The following is a 16,029-nucleotide window of genomic DNA, read 5'->3' on the forward strand; positions in this document are numbered from 1 at the left end:
CAATGACCATCTCAACGAGAGAGAATCTAACCATTGACCCTTGACATTCAATGGCATTAACATCACTGAATCTCCCATTATCAACATCCTGGGGGTTACCATCGACTAGAAACTGAACTGGATCAGCCATATAAATACTGTGGCTGCAAGAGTAGGTGAGAGGCTAGGAATTCTGAGATGAGTAACTCACCTCCTGACTCCCCAAATTATGTCCCCCATGTACCAGGCACAAGTCAGGAGTGTGTGGAAAAATCTCCACTTGTCTGGATAAGGGCAGCTCCCACAACACTCAAGAAGTTTAATACATCCAGGGCAATGCAGCCCACTTGATTGGCACCACATCCACAAGTATTCATTCCTTCCATCACCGACGTACGTTGGCAGCAGTGTGTAGCATCTGCAAGATGCACTGCAGGAACTCACCAATGATCCTTCTAAACCCACATCTAGAAGGACAAGGGCAGTAGGTACATGGGAATGCCATGACCTGCAAATTCCCCTCCAATCACTCCCCATCCTGACTTGGAAAAATATCACCATTAATTCACTGTCACTGGGTTAAAATCCTGGAACTCTATCCCTAGCAGCACTGTGGGTGTACGTACAGCATACGAACTGCAGCGGTTCAAGAAGGCAGCTCACCACCACCTTGAAAAGGGCATTCAGGGATGGGCAATAAATGCTGGCCTAGCCAGCAAGGCCCACATCCCATGAAAGCATTTTTAAAAATTCAATAAATGTCTCCAGGAAGCCTTCTCTCTGTTACTGTCACTGACATTTTCTCCCTGTCTGTCTGATTCTTTGGTTTAATTAAAGAGAGCAGGATCAATCTCCCGGGAGTGAAAGACGGCGTTCCGATGAAGCTGATCCACAGGTAATAAGGGATGGACACAGCAGGGAATAGGGGGTGAATTCAGTCACGGTCCGTGTGTGTCTGAGGGTGAGATCTTGGACATGGACAGTAACCAGAGGGAGAACAGTGAGGGTTCATATACCATCACTGTGTTCAGACAGTGGGCAGGGGCTGAATGCCAGGGATGGAGTCACACTGACTGTGGATGTGAATCGGGATTGTGAAGCAGGAGAAATAATGGCAGAAGCTTCCAAACTGATTGACAGTAACTCGGTGGGCGATGTGTCTGATAGGGTGTTCGCAGGAGACAGAACGTTTCTCCATTGCTCAAACATTATTTCATTATTTAATGTTCCCTGTAATTGTGACAGGTGTTTAGTTGCAGTTCGAGGACCATAGTTTTGGGTAAAAGCAAAATATTGCAGATGCTGGAAATATGAAACAAAAACAAAAAATGCTGGAAAAACTTATTAGATCTGACAGCATCTGTGGAGAGAGAGACAGAGTTAATGATTCGAGTCTGTATGAATCTTCTTCAGAGCTAAAGAGAAGTAAAAATGTGTTGAAATGTATAGTGTTTAAGGAGGCTGGAGCAGGTGAAGCTGGATAGAAGGCCAGGCATAGGCGGGGGCAAAGGAGAGATTGTGAAATATGTCACAAACAAAAGGACAAAGTGTTGTTAGTAGTGGTGGTTCTGGCTAAAGAAGGTGCTAATGGTGACATTAAGAGTGGAAAGCAGAATGTGATAATGGCCGGACCAGGGTAAGCTCTCTGGAAAGTGATGGACGTCCTGAGTGGGGGTGGGGGGAGGGGAGGGGACGGTGCTGGGAAAAAAGATCAAAAAGGCTAAAAGCTGAGGATAAAACAAAGAATAAAAATGAAAATAATTTTAAAAAATAATAATAGTGAAAGTAAGCGGAAAAAAAATTAAAGAAAAATAAAAATATTTAAATGATATTGAAAAATGAGCGATCAAAATGAAGTGAGGATGGAGGAGAGAGTGCATGACCTGAAGTAGTTGAACTCAATGTTAAGTCCGGAAGGCTGTAAAGTGCCTAATCAGAAGATGAGGTGCTGATCCTCCAGTTTGCGTTGAGCTGCACTGGAACATTGCAGCAGGCCAAGGACAGACATGTGGGTATGAGAGTAGGGTGGAGTGTTGAAATGGCAGGCGACAGGGAGGTCTGGGTCATGCTTGCGGACAGACCGAAGGTGTTCCGCAAAGTGGTCATCCAATCTGCGTTTGGTCTGTCCAATGTAGAGGAAACCGCATTGGGAGCAGTGAATGCAGTAGACTAAATTGAAGGAGATGCAAGTGAAGTGCTGCTTCACCTGAAAGGAGTGTTTGGGTCCTTGGACGATGAGGAGGGATGAAGTAAAGGAGCAGGTGTTGCACCTTCTGCGATTGCACGGGAAGGTGCCATGGTTGAGGTCTGTGGTATTGGGGGTGATGGAGGAGTGGACCACGGAGTCCCGGAGGGAACGGTCCCTACAGAATGCTGACAGTGGAGGTGAAGGAAAGATATGTTTGGTGCTGGCATCATGCTGGATTTGGCAGAAATGGCGGAGGATGATCCTTTGAACACAGAGGCTGGTAGGGTGCTAAGTGAGGATACGGGGGACTCTAACATGGTTCTGGGAGGGAGTGGACAGTGTGAGTGCAGAGGCACGGGAAATGGGTCGGACACTGTTGAGGGCCCTGTCAACCACAGTGAGTGGGAAACCTCGGTTAAGGAAGAAAGTTTTGGGTGTTTAGAGAGGGGGTGGATTGGAGTGAAACCATTTTTCTCAATTTCTCACTGAATTCTCCCCCAATTCCCATCCTGTCTGTTGGGTGTTGTAGTGTGATGTTGGGTGAGGGGATGAGATGCTGAATCCTGGAGATCCTGAACAAGTCAGTGATTCGATTCTGATGGAGAGGTGGAGCGAGAAAGGCTGGGAATGTGTGAATATGAGAGAGAGGAAAACGGACTGAGAGAGATGTATTAGAGACAGAGAGAGAAGGACATAAATAGAGGTGGTTTAGAGTACATTTGATGAGAATATTTACTGGTGATTAAACGTGGTTGCTTTGTGTGTTCCTCCCTCTCAGGTACAGGCGGAGCTTGTCTCTCTGCGCAGTAAACAGGACGAGGCCATCACTGAGATCAAGACGCTCAAACTGACCAATCAGGAGCTGGAGAGTCGGCTGGAGCAGATCCAACTGGAGCTTCAGGAGGCGCAGGATCGGCTGGTGGCTCAACAGGAGGAAGCAGCTCACCGAGAGGAGAAAGAAGGGTAAGAGATCCCCAGGAGGTGTTGTGTCCCATGGGGCATTTGATCATCTCAGTCATTCTCCAGCCCTGTATCCTCCAATCCGATGTCACACATATATTTCCAGCTCCTTTCCCAGGACAAACATTATTAACTGCTTTGTCCTCCAATCTCTCTCACCCACAACACCATGGGACACAAACTACAGCAAGTTGTAAATTGGAGGTTGAATTCCTGAATTCTCTCCCAGCAGTATTCCACAGGAACAGTGATGGAGCATTCAACACATGGAGCCTCTTCACACATTCCATTCATTCATGTCCTCATCCAATAAGCTCTTCCATTGAATGATTTTGGGTTTCATCTCCCATTGGTATTGGAACCTCTTCCTCTGCACTGAAAACAGATAAAAAGTCCTCATCTAACATCTGACGGCCCACACACTGCTGACCTTACTTGGTTGGTCGTACATGTGACTCCAGGCCAACACCAATGTGGTTAACTCTTAACTCCCATCTGAAAGGGGCTAAAGACACACAGCCATACCAAAACCACGACAAAAAGGTCCAAAAAAGAATAAAAGCAGAAGCAGCACCCAGCATCGACCTAGGCACTGGAAACAACAAATTCACGCACAGCCCCGTTGACACTGCCAAGTTGCCCTTACTACCACCTGGGAACTTGTGCCAAAATTGGGAGAGCTGTGTCACAGTGTAAGCAGACAACAGGCTAACATTTCATAGTCACTGAATGATACCTTACAGCCAATGTCCCAGACACCACCATCACCACCCCTGGGTGTGTCTTGTCCCACCGGAAGGAGAAACCCACCTGAAGTGGTGACACAGTGATATACAGTCGGGAAGAAATTGCTCTGGACTCCATGAAGTCTCATGGCATCAGAATAAACATGGGCACGGAAACCTCTGACTGATTACCACCTGCTGCTCAGCAATCCCCACTCCACCCGACACCCGCCACCCAACCACCACCCCCACCTCTCAGTTGCCTCCTCTATTTTGAACACCAATTGGAAGAATCATTGAGGTTGATAACGACACAGAATATACTCTGGATGGGGGTCATTAATTCCCATCAGCAAGTGTATCTCAATAGCACCACTACTGAGCTTGTTCATCGAGTCCTGAAGGACATAACTACTAGAATGGGGCAGCAGCAGCTGGTGAGAGAACCAATAAGAGGGAAAAACCTCTGCTGGTTGGAATCATCCCCAGCACAAAAGAAGATGGTTATGGTTGTTGGAGGTCAATATTCTCAGGCCCAGGACATCAGTGCAGGAGTTCCTCAGGTTAGTATCCTCAGCCCAACCATCTTCAGCTGCTTCACCAATGACCTTCCTTTCATCTGAAAGGTCAGAAGTGGGGATGTCCGACGATGTTTGCACAATGTTCACCTTTCCTGACTCCTCAGATACTGAAGCAGTCCATGTCCAAATGCAGGCAGACCCGGACAATATCCAGGATTGGGCTGACAAGTGGCAAGTAACATTCGTGTCACACAAGTGTCAGGCAATGACCATCTCCAACAAGAGAGAATCTAACCATTGCCCCTTGACATTCAATGGCATTACCATCACTGAATCTCCCATTATCAACATCCTGGGGGTTACCATCGACCAGAAACTGAACTGGACCAGCCATATAAATACTGTGGCTGCAAGAGTAGGTGAGAGGCTAGGAATTCTGAGATGAGTAACTCACCTCCTGACTCCCCAAATTATGTCCACCATTTACCAGGCACAAGACAGGAGTGTGTGGAATAATCTCCACTTGATAAGGGCAGCTCTCACAACACTCAAGAAGTTTAATACATCCAGGGCAATGCAGCCCACTTGATTGGCACCACATCCACAAGTATTCATTCCTTCCATCACCGACGTAAGTTGGCAGCAGTGTGTAGCATCTGCAAGATGCACTGCAGGAACTCACCAATGATCCTTCTAAACCCACATCTAGAAGGACAAGGGCAGTAGGTACATGGGAATGCCACGACCTGCAAATTCCCCTCCAATCACTCCCCATCCTGACTTGGAAATATATCACCAATCCTTCACTGTCACTGGGTTAAATTCCTGGAACTCTATCCCTAGCAGCACTGTGGGTGTACGTACAGGCCACGAATTGCAGCAGTTCAAGAAGGCAGCTCACCACCACCTTGAAAAGGGCATTTAGGGATGGGCAATAAATGCTGGCCTAGCCAGCAAGGCCCACATTCCATGAAAGCACTTTTAAAAATTCAATAAATGTCTCCAGGAAGCCTTCTCACTGTTACTGTCACTGACACTCTCTCCCTGTCTGTCTGATTCTTTGGTTTTATTACAGAGAGCAGGATCAATCTCCCGGCAGTGACAGATGGCGTTCCATTGAAGCTGACCCACAGGTAATAAGGGATGGACACAGCAAGGTATAGGGGGTGAATTCAGTCACAGTCCGTGTGTGTCTGAGGGTGAGATCTGGAACATGGACAGTAACCAGAGGGAGAGCAGTGAGGGTTCATGTACCATCACTGGGTTAAGACAGTGGGCAGGGGCTGACTGCCAGGAATGGAGTCACACTGACTGTGGATGAGAATCGGGATTGGCGAGCAGGAGAAATAATAGCAGAATCTTCCAACCTGATTCACAGTCATTCGGTGGGCGATGTGTCTGATAGGGAGTTCGCAGGAGACAGAACGTTCCTCCATTGCTCAACCATTATTTCATTATTAAATGTTCCCTGTAATTGTGACAGGTGTTTGGTTGCTGTTCGAGGACCATAGTTTTGGGTAAAAGCAAAATATTGCAGATGTTGGAAATATGAAATAAAAACAAAAATAGCAGGGAAACCTCATTCGATCTGACAGCATCTGTGGAGAGAGAGACAGAGTTAATGATTCGATTGGTATGACTCTGCTCCAGAGCTAAAGAGAAGTAAGAATGTGTTGAAATGTATAGTGTTTAAGGAGGCTGGAGCAGGTGAAGCTGGATAGAAGGCCAGGCATAGGCGGGGGCAAAGGAGAGATTGTGAAATATGTCACAAACAAAAGGACAAAGTGTTGTTAGTATTGGTGGTTTTGGCTAAAGAAGGTGCTAATGGTGACATTAAGAGTGGAAAGCAGAATGTGATAATGGCCGGACCAGGGTAAGCTCTCTGGAAAGTGATAGACGTCCTGAGCGGGGGTGGGGGCAGGGGAGGGGACGGTGCTGGGAAAAAAGATCAAAAAGGCTAAAAGCTGAGGATAAAACAATGAATAAAAATGAAAATAATTTTAAAAAATAATAATAGTGAAAGTAAGCGGAAAAAAATTAAATAAAGAAAAATAAAAATATTTAAATGATATTGAAAAATGAGCGATCAAAATGAAGTGAGGATGGAGGAGAGAGTGCATGACCTGAAGTAATTGAACTCAATGTTAAGTCCGGAAGGCTGTAAAGTGCCTAATCAGAAGATGAGGTGCTGATCCTCCAGTTTGCATTGAGCTGCACTGGAACATTGCAGCAGGCCAAGGACAGACATGTGAGCATGAGAGTAGGGTGGAGTGTTGAAATGGCAGGCGACAGGGAGGTCTGGGTCATGCTTGCGGACAGACCGAAGGTGTTCCGCAAAGTGGTCATCCAATCTGCGTTTGGTCTCTCCAATGTAGAGGAAACCGCATTGGGAGCAGTGAATGCAGTAGACTGAATTGAAGGAGATGCAAGTGAAGTGCTGCTTTACCTGAAAGGAGTGTTTGGGTCCTTGGACGATGAGGAGGGGAGAAGTAAAGAAGCAGGTGTTGCACCTTCTGCGATTGCATTGGAAGGTGCCATGGGAGAAGGCTGAGGTATTGGGGGTGTTGGAGGAGTGGACCACGGAGTCCCGGAGGGAACGGTCCCTACAGAATGCTGACAGTGGAGGTGAACGAAAGATGTGTTTGGTGCTGGCATCATGCTGGAGTTGGCAGAAATGGCGGAGGATGATCCTTTGAAAACAGAGGCTGGTAGGGTGCTAAGTGAGGATACGGTGTCTCTAACATGGTTCTGGGAGGGAGTGGACAGTGTGAGTGCAGAGGCACGGGAAATGGGTCAGACACTGTTGAGGGCCCTGTCAACCACAGTGGGTGGGAAACCTCGGAAAAGGAAGAAAGTTTTGGGTGTTTAGAGAGGGGGTGGATTGGGGTGAAACCATTTTTCTCAATTTCTCACTGAATTCTCCCCCATTTCCCATCCTGTCTGTTGGGTGTAGTTGTGTGATATTGAATGAGGGGATGAGGTGCTGAATCCTGGAGCTCCTGAACACGTCAGTGATTCGATTCTGATGGAGAGGTGGTGAGAGAAAGGCTGGAAATGTGTGAATATGAGAGAGAGAAAAACGGACTGAGAGAGATATTAGAGACAGAGAGAGATGGACATAAATAGAGGTGGTTTAGAGTACATTTGATGAGAATATTTACTGGTGATTGAACGTGTTCGCTTTGTGTGTTCCTCCCTCTCAGGTACAGGCGGAGCTTGTCTCTCTGCGCAGTAAACAGGACGAGGCCATCACTGAGATCGAGACGCTCAAACTGACCAATCAGGAGCTGGAGAGTCGGCTGGAGCAGATCCAACAGGAGCTTCAGGAGTCCCAGGATAGGCTGGTGGCTCAACAGGAGGAAGCAGCTCACCGAGAGGAGAAAGGAGGGTAAGAGATCCCCAGGAGTTGTTGTGTCCCATGGGGGATTTGATCATCTCAGTCATTCTCCATCCCTGTATCCTCCAATCCGATGTCACACATATATTTCCAGCTCCTTTCCCTGGACACACATTATTAACTGCTTTGTCCTCCAATCTCTCTCACCCACAACACCATGGGACACAAAATACAGCAAGTTGTAAATTGGAGGCTGAATTCCTGAATTCTCTCCCAGCAGTATTCCACAGGAACAGTGATGGAGCATTCAACACATGGAGCCTCTTCACACATTCCATTCATTCATGTCCTCATCCAATAAGCTCTTCCATTGAATGATTTTGGGTTTCATCTCCCATTGGTATTGGAACCTCTTCCTCTGCACTGAAAACGGATAAAAAGTCCTCATCTAACATCTGACGGCCCACACACTGCTGACCTTACTTGGTTGGTCGTACATGTGACTCCAGGCCGACACCAATGTGGTTAACTCTTAACTCCCATCTGAAAGGGGCTAAAGACACACAGCCATACCAAAACCACGACAAAAAGGTCCAAAAAAGAATAAAAGCAGAAGCAGCACCCAGCATCGACCTAGGCACTGGAAACAACAAATTCACGCACAGCCCCGTTGACACTGCCAAGTTGCCCTTACTACCACCTGGGGACTTGTGCCAAAATTGGGAGAGCTGTGTCACAGTGTAATCAGACAACAGGCTAACATTTCATAGTCACTGAATGATACCTTACAGCCAATGTCCCAGACACCACCATCACCACCCCTGGGTGTGTCTTGTCCCACCGGAAGGAGAAACCAACCTGAAGTGGTGACACAGTGATATACGGTCGGGAAGAAATTGCTCTGGACTCCATGAAGTCTCATGGCATCAGATGAAACATGGGCATGGAAACCTCTGACTGATTACCACCTGCTGCTCAGCAATCCCCACCCCTCCGAACCCCTCAACCCAACCACCACCCCAACCTCTCAGTTGCCTCCTCTATTTTGAACACCAATTGGAAGAATCATTGAGGTTGATAATGACACAGAATATACTCTGGATGGGGGTCATTAATGCCCATCAGCAAGTGTATCTCAATAGCACCACTACTGACCTTGTTCATCGAGTCCTGAAGAACATAACTGCTAGAATGGGGCAGCAGCAGCTGGCGAGAGAACCAACAAGAGGGAAAAACCTCTGCTGGTTGGAATCATCCCCAGCACAAAAGAAGATGGTTATTGTTGTTGAAGGTCTCTATTCTTAGTCCTTGGACATCAGTGCAGGAGTTCCTCAGGTTAGTATCCTCAGCCCAACCATCTTCAGCTGCTTCACCAATGACCTTCCTTTCATCTGAAAGGTCAGAAGTGGGGATGTCCGCTGATGATTGCACAATGTTCACCTTTCCTGACTCCTCAGATACTGAAGCAGTCCATGTCCAAACGCAGGCAGACCCGGACAATATCCAGGATTGGGCTGACAAGTGGCAAGTAACATTCGTGTCACACAAGTGTCAGGCAATGACCATTTCCAACAAGAGAGAATCTAACCATTGCCCCTTGACATTCAATGGCATTAACATCACTGAATCTCCCATTATCAACATCCTGGGGGTTTCCATCGACCAGAAACTGAACTGGACCAGCCATATAAATACTGTGGCTGCAAGAGTAGGTGAGAGGCTAGGAATTCTGAGATGAGTAACTCACCTCCTGACTCCCCAAATTATGTCCACCATTTACCAGGCACAAGTCAGGAGTGTGTGGAGTAATCTCCACTTGTCTGGATAAGGGCAGCTCCCACAACACTCAAGAAGTTTAATACATCCAGGGCAATGCAGCCCACTTGATTGGCACCACATCCACAAGTATTCATTCCTTCCATCACCGACGTACGTTGGCAGCAGTGTGTAGCATCTGCAAGATGCACTGCAGGAACTCACCAATGATCCTTCTAAACCACATCTAGAAGGACAAGGGCAGTAGGTACATGGGAATGCCACAACCTGCAAATTCCCCTCCAATCACTCCCCATCCTGACTTGGAAATATATCACCATTCCTTCACTGTCACGGGGTTAAAATCCTGGAACTCTATCCCTAGCAGCACTGTGGGTGTACGTTCAGCACACGAACTGCAGCAGTTCAATTAGGCAGCTCACCACCACCTTGAAAAGGGCATTTAGGGATGGGCAATAAATGTTGGCCTAGCCAGAAAGGCCCACATCCCATGAAAGCATTTTTAAAAATTCAATAAATTTCTCCAGGATGCCTTCTCCCTGTTACTGTCACTGACAATCTCTCCCTGTCTGTCTGATTCTTTGGTTTTATTACAGAGATCAGGATCAATCTCCCGGCAGTGACAGATGGCGTTCCATTGAAGCTGATCCACAGGTAATAATGGATGGACACAGCAGGGAATAGGGGGTGAATTCAGTCACAGTCCGTGTGTGTCTGAGGGTGAGATCTAGGACATGGACAGTAACCAGAGGGAGAGCAGTGAGGGTTCATGTACCATCACTGGGTTCAGAGAGTGGACAGGGGCTGATTGCCAGGGATGGAGTCACACTGACTGTGGATGAGACTCGGGATTGGGGAGCAGGAGAAATAATGGCAGAATCTTCCAAACTGTTTCACAGTCACTCGGTGGGCGATGTGTCTTATAGGAAGTTCGCAGGAGACAGAACGTTTCTCCGTTGCTCAACCATTATTTCATTATTTAATGTTCCCTGTATTCAGGATGTAATTGTGACAGGTGTTTGGTTGCTGTTCGAGGACCATATTTTTGGGTAAAAGCAAAATATTGCAGATGCTGGTAATATGAAATAAAAACATAAATTGCAGGGAAAACTTATTAGATCTGAGAGCATCTGTGGAGAGAGAGACAGTGTTAATGATTCGAGTCGGTATGACTCTGCTTCAGAACTAAAGAGAAGTAAAAATGTGTTGAAATGTATAGTGTTTAAGGAGACTGGAGCAGGTGAAGCTGGATAGAAGGCCAGGCATAGGTGGGGGAAAGGAGAGATTGTGAAATATGTCACAAACAAAAGGACAAAGTGTTGTTAGTAGTGGTGGTTCTGGCTAAAGAAGGTGCTAATGGTTACATTAAGAGTGGAAAGCAGAATGTGATAATGGCCGGACCAGGGTAAGCTCTCTGGAAATTGAAAGACGTCCTGAGTGGGGGTGGGGGGAGGGGAAGGGACGGTGCTGGGAAAAAAGATCAAAAGGGCTAAAAGCTGAGGATAAAACAATGAATAAAAATGAAAATAAATTTAGAAAATAATAATAGTGAAAGTAAGTGGAAAAAAAATAAAATAAAGAAAAATAAAAATATATAAATGATATTGAAAAATGAGAGATCAAAATGAAGTGAGGATGGAGGAGCGAGTGCATGACTTGAAGTAGTTGAACTCAATGTTAAGTCCGGAAGGCTGTAAAGTGCCTAATCAGAAGATGAGGAGCTGATCCACCAGTTTGCGTTGAGCTGCACTGGAACATTGCAACAGGCCAAGGACAGACATGTGGGCATGAGAGTAGGGCGGAGTATTGAAATGGCAGGCGACAGGGAGGTCTGGGTCATGCTTGCAGACAGACCGAAGGTGTTCCGCAAAGTGGTCATCCAATCTGCGTTTGGTCTGTCCAATGTAGAGGAAACCGCATTGGGAGCAGTGAATGCAGCAGACTGAACTGAAGGAGATGCAAGTGAAGTGCTGCTTCACCTGAAAGCAGTGTTTGAGTCCTTGGACGATGAGGAGGGGAGTAGTAAAGGAGCAGGTGTTGCACCTTCTGCGATTGCATGGGAAGGTGCCATGGGAGAGGGCTGAGGTGTTAGGGGTGATGGAGGAGTGGACCACGGAGTCCCGGAGGGAACAGTCCCTACAGAATGCTGACAGTTGGGGTGAAGGAATGATGTGTTAGGTGCTGGCATCATGCAGTAGTTGGCAGAAATGGTGGAGGATGATCCTTTGTACACAGAGGCTGGTAGGGTGCTAAGTGAGGATACGGGGGACTCTAACATGGTTCTGGGAGAGAGTGGACAGTGTGAGTGCAGAGGCACGGGAAATGGGTCGGACACTGTTGAGGGCCCTGTCAACCACAGTGGGTGGGAAACCTCGGTTAAGGAAGAATGTTTTGGGTGTTTAGAGAGGGGGTGGATTGGGGTGAAACCATTTTTCTCAATTTCTCACAGAATTCTCCTCCATTTCCCATCCTGACTGTTGGGTGTTGTAGTGTGATATTGGGTGAGGGGATGAGATGCTGAATCCTGGAGCTCCTGACCAGGTCAATGATTCGATTCTGATGGAGAGGTGGAGAGAGAAAGGCTGGAAATGTGTGAATATGAGAGAGAGAAAAACGGACTGAGAGAGATATTAGAGACAGAGAGAGATGGATATAAATAGAGGTGGTTTAGAGTACATTTGATGAGAATGTTTACTGGTGATTGAACGTGGTTGCTTTGCGCGTTCCTCCCTCTCAGGTACAGGCGGAGCTTGTCTCTCTGCGCAGTAAACTGGATGAGGCCATCACTGAGAGCGAGACGCTCAAACTGACCAATCAGGAGCTGGAGAGTCGGCTGGAGCAGATCCAACAGGAGCTTCAGGAGTCCCAGGATCGGCTGGTGGCTCAACAGGAGGAAGCAGCTCACCGAGAGGAGAAAGAAGGGTAAGTGATCCCCAGGAGGTTTTGTGTCCCATGGGGCATTTGATCATCTCAGTCATTCTCCATCCCGGTATCCTCCAATCCGACGTCACACATATATTTCCAGCTCCTTTCCCTGGACACACATTATTAACTGCTTTGCCCTCCAATCTCTCTCACCCACAACACCATGGGACACAAACTACAGCAAGTTGTAAATTGGAGGTTGAATTCCTGAATTCTCTCCTAGCAGTATTCCACAGGAACAGTGATGGAGCATTCAACACATGGAGCCTCTTCACACATTCCATTCATTCATGTCTTCATCCAATAAGCTCTTCCAATGAATTATTTTGGGTTTCCTTCTCCCATTGGTATTGGAACCTCGTCCTCTGCACTGAAAACAGATAAAAAGTCCTCATCTAACATCTGACAGCCCACACACTGCTGACCTTACTTTGTTGGTCGTACATGTGACTCCAGAACGACACCAATGTGTTTAACTCTTAACTCCCATTTGAAAGAGGCTAGCAAGACACACAGCAATACCAAAACGATGACAAAAAAGTCAAAAAAGAATCAGAGCAGAAGCAGCACCCAGTATCGACCTAGGCACTGGAAACAACAAATTCACGCACAGCCCCGTTGACCCTGCAAAGTTCCCCTTACTACCACCTGGGGACATGGGGCAAAATTGGGAGAGCTGTGTCACAGTGTAATCAGACAACAGGCTAACATTTCATAGTCACTGAATGATACCTTACAGCCAATGTCCCAGACACCACCATCACCACCGCTGGGTGTGTCTTGTCCCACCGGAAGGAGAAACCCACCTGAAGAGCTGCCACAGTGATATAAAGTTGGGAAGAAATTGCTCTGGACTCCATGAAATCTCATGGCATCAGAATAAACATGGGCATGGAAACCTCTGACTGATTACCACCTGCTGCTCACCAATCCCCACCCCTCCGAACCCCTCAACCCAACCACCACCCCCACCTCTCAGTTGCCTCCTCTATTTTGAACACCAATTGGAAGAATCATTGAGGTTGATAATGACACAGAATATACTCTGGATGGGGGTCATTAATGCCCATCAGCAAGTGTATCTCAATAGCACCACTACTGAGCTTGTTCATCGAGTCCTGAAGGACATAACTGCTAGAATGGGACAGCAGCAGCTGGCGAAAGAACCAACAAGAGGGAAAAACCTCTGCTGGTTGGAATCATCCCTAGCACAAAAGAAGATGGTTATGGTTGTTGGAGGTCAATATTCTCAGTCCCAGGACATCAGTGCAGGAGTTCCTCAGGTTAGTATCCTCAGCCCAACCATCTTCAGCTGCTTCACCAATGACCTTCCTTTCATCTGAAAGGTCAGAAGTGGGGTTGTTCGCTGATGATTGCACAATGTTCACCTTTCCTGACTCCTCAGATACTGAAGCAGTCCATGTCCAAATGCAGGCAGACGCGGACAATATCCAGGATTGGGCTGACAAGTGGCAAGTAACATTCGTGTCACACAAGTGTCAGGCAATGACCATCTCCAACTAGGGAGAATCTAACCGTTGCCCCTTGACATTCAATGGCATTACCATCACTGAATCTCCCATTATCAACATCCTGGGGGTTACCATCGACCAGAAACTGAACTGGAACAGCCATATAAATACTGTGGCTGCAAGAGTAGGTGAGAGGCTAGGAATTCTGAGATGAGTAACTCACCTCCTGACTCCCCAAATTATGTCCATCATGTACCAGGCACAAGTCAGGAGTGTGTGGAATAATCTCCACTTGTCTGGATAAGGCCAGCTCCCACAACACTCAAGAAGTTTAATACATCCAGGGCAATGCAGCCCACTTGATTGGCACCACATCCACAAGTATTCATTCCTTCCATCACCGACGTACATTGGCAGCAGTGTGTAGCATCTGCAAGATGCACTGCAGGAACTCACCAATGATCCTTCTAAACCCACATCTAGAAGGACAAGGGCAGTAGGTACATAGGAATGCCACGACCTGCAAATTCCCCTCCAATCACTCCCCATCCTGACTTGGAAATATATCACCATTCCTTCACTGTCACTGGGTTAAAATCCTGGAACTCTATCCCTAGCAGCACTGTGGGTGTACGTACAGCACACGAACTGCAGCAGTTCAAGAAGGCAGCTCACCACCACCTTGAAAAGGGCATTTAGGGATGGGCAATAAATGCTGGCCTAGCCAGAAAAGCCCACATCCCATGAAAGCATTTTTAAAAATTCAATAAATGTCTCCAGGAAGCATTCTCCCTGTTACTGTCACTGACAATCTCTCCCTGTCTGTCTGATTCTTTGGTTTAATTACAGAGATCAGGATCAATCTCCCGGCAGTGACAGATGGCGTTCCGTTGAAGCTGATCCACAGGTAATAAGGGATGGACACAGCAGGGTATAGGGGGTGACTTCAGTCACAGTCCGTGTGTGTCTGAGGGTGAGATCTAGGACATGGACAGTAACCAGAGGGAGAGCAGTGAGGGTTCATGTACCATCACTTGGTTCAGACAGTGGGCAGGGGCTAACTGCCAGGGATGGAGTCACACTGACTGTGGATGTGAATCGGGATGGGGGAGCAGGAGAAATAATGGCAGAATCTTCCAAACTGATTCACGGTCACTCGGTGGGCGATGTGTCCGATAGGGTGTTCGCAGGAGACAGAACGTTTCTTCATTGCTCAACCATTATTTCATTATTAAATGTTCCCTGTAATTGTGACAGGTGTTTGGTTGCTGTTCGAGGACCATAGTTTTGGGTAAAGGCAAAATATTACAGATACTGGAAATATGAAACAAAAACAAAAAATGCTGGATTAACTCTGCAGATCTGACAGCATCTGTGGAGCGAGAGACAGAGTTAATGATTCGAGTCGGTATGACTTCTTCAGAGCTAAAGAGAAATAAAAATGTGTTGAAATGTATAGTGTTTAAGGAGGCTGGAGCAGGTGAAGCTGGATAGAAGGTCAGGCTTAGTTGGGGGCAAAGGAGAGATTGTGAAATATGTCACAACAAAAGGACAAAGTGTTGTTAGTAGTTGTGGTTCTGGATAAAGAAGGTGCTAATGGTGACATTAAAAGTGGAAAGCAGAATGTGATAATGGCCGGACCAGCGTAAGGTCTCTGGAAAGTGATAGATGTCCTGAGTAGGGATGGGGTGAGGGGAGGGGACGGTGCTGGGAAAAAAGATCGAAAAGGCTAAAAGCTGAGGATAAAACAATGAATAAAAATGAAAATAGTTTTAGAAAATAATAATAGTGAAAGTAAGTGGAAAAAAAATAAAATACAAAAAAATAAAAATATATAAATGAATATAGAAAAATGAGCGATCAAAATGAAATGAGGATGGAGGAGAGAGTGCATGACCTGAAGTTGTTGAACTCAATGTTAAGTCCAGAAGGCTGTAAAATGCCTAATCAGAAGATGAGGTGCTGTTCCTCCAGTTAGCGTTGAGCTTCACAGGAACAATGCAGCAGGCCAAGGACAGACATGTGGGCATGAGAACAGGGTGGAGTGTTGAAATGGCAGGCGACAGGGAGGTGTGGGTCATGCTTGCGGACAGACCGAAGGTGTTCTGCAAAGTGGTCACCCAGTCTGAGTTTGGTCTCTCCAATG

The 16,029-nt window shown here is 46.8% G+C and overlaps 1 protein-coding gene across 1 annotated transcript in view; it reads left to right on the forward strand.

Annotated features, from left to right (window-relative positions):
• LOC121281737 (centrosome-associated protein CEP250-like) overlaps positions 1–16,029 on the forward strand; it is a 199,001-nt gene that overhangs the window by 68,384 nt on the left and 114,588 nt on the right. Inside the window, exons 17-23 of the mRNA XM_041194658.1 lie at positions 817–874; positions 2,946–3,130; positions 5,449–5,506; positions 7,577–7,761; positions 10,083–10,140; positions 12,224–12,408; positions 14,733–14,790. Coding sequence (XP_041050592.1) covers positions 817–874; positions 2,946–3,130; positions 5,449–5,506; positions 7,577–7,761; positions 10,083–10,140; positions 12,224–12,408; positions 14,733–14,790 — 787 coding nt within the window. The remainder of the gene's footprint in view (positions 1–816; positions 875–2,945; positions 3,131–5,448; positions 5,507–7,576; positions 7,762–10,082; positions 10,141–12,223; positions 12,409–14,732; positions 14,791–16,029) is intronic.

Source organism: Carcharodon carcharias, chromosome 9 (genome assembly GCF_017639515.1).
Source record: "Carcharodon carcharias isolate sCarCar2 chromosome 9, sCarCar2.pri, whole genome shotgun sequence".
Lineage (NCBI taxonomy): Eukaryota > Metazoa > Chordata > Chondrichthyes > Lamniformes > Lamnidae > Carcharodon > Carcharodon carcharias.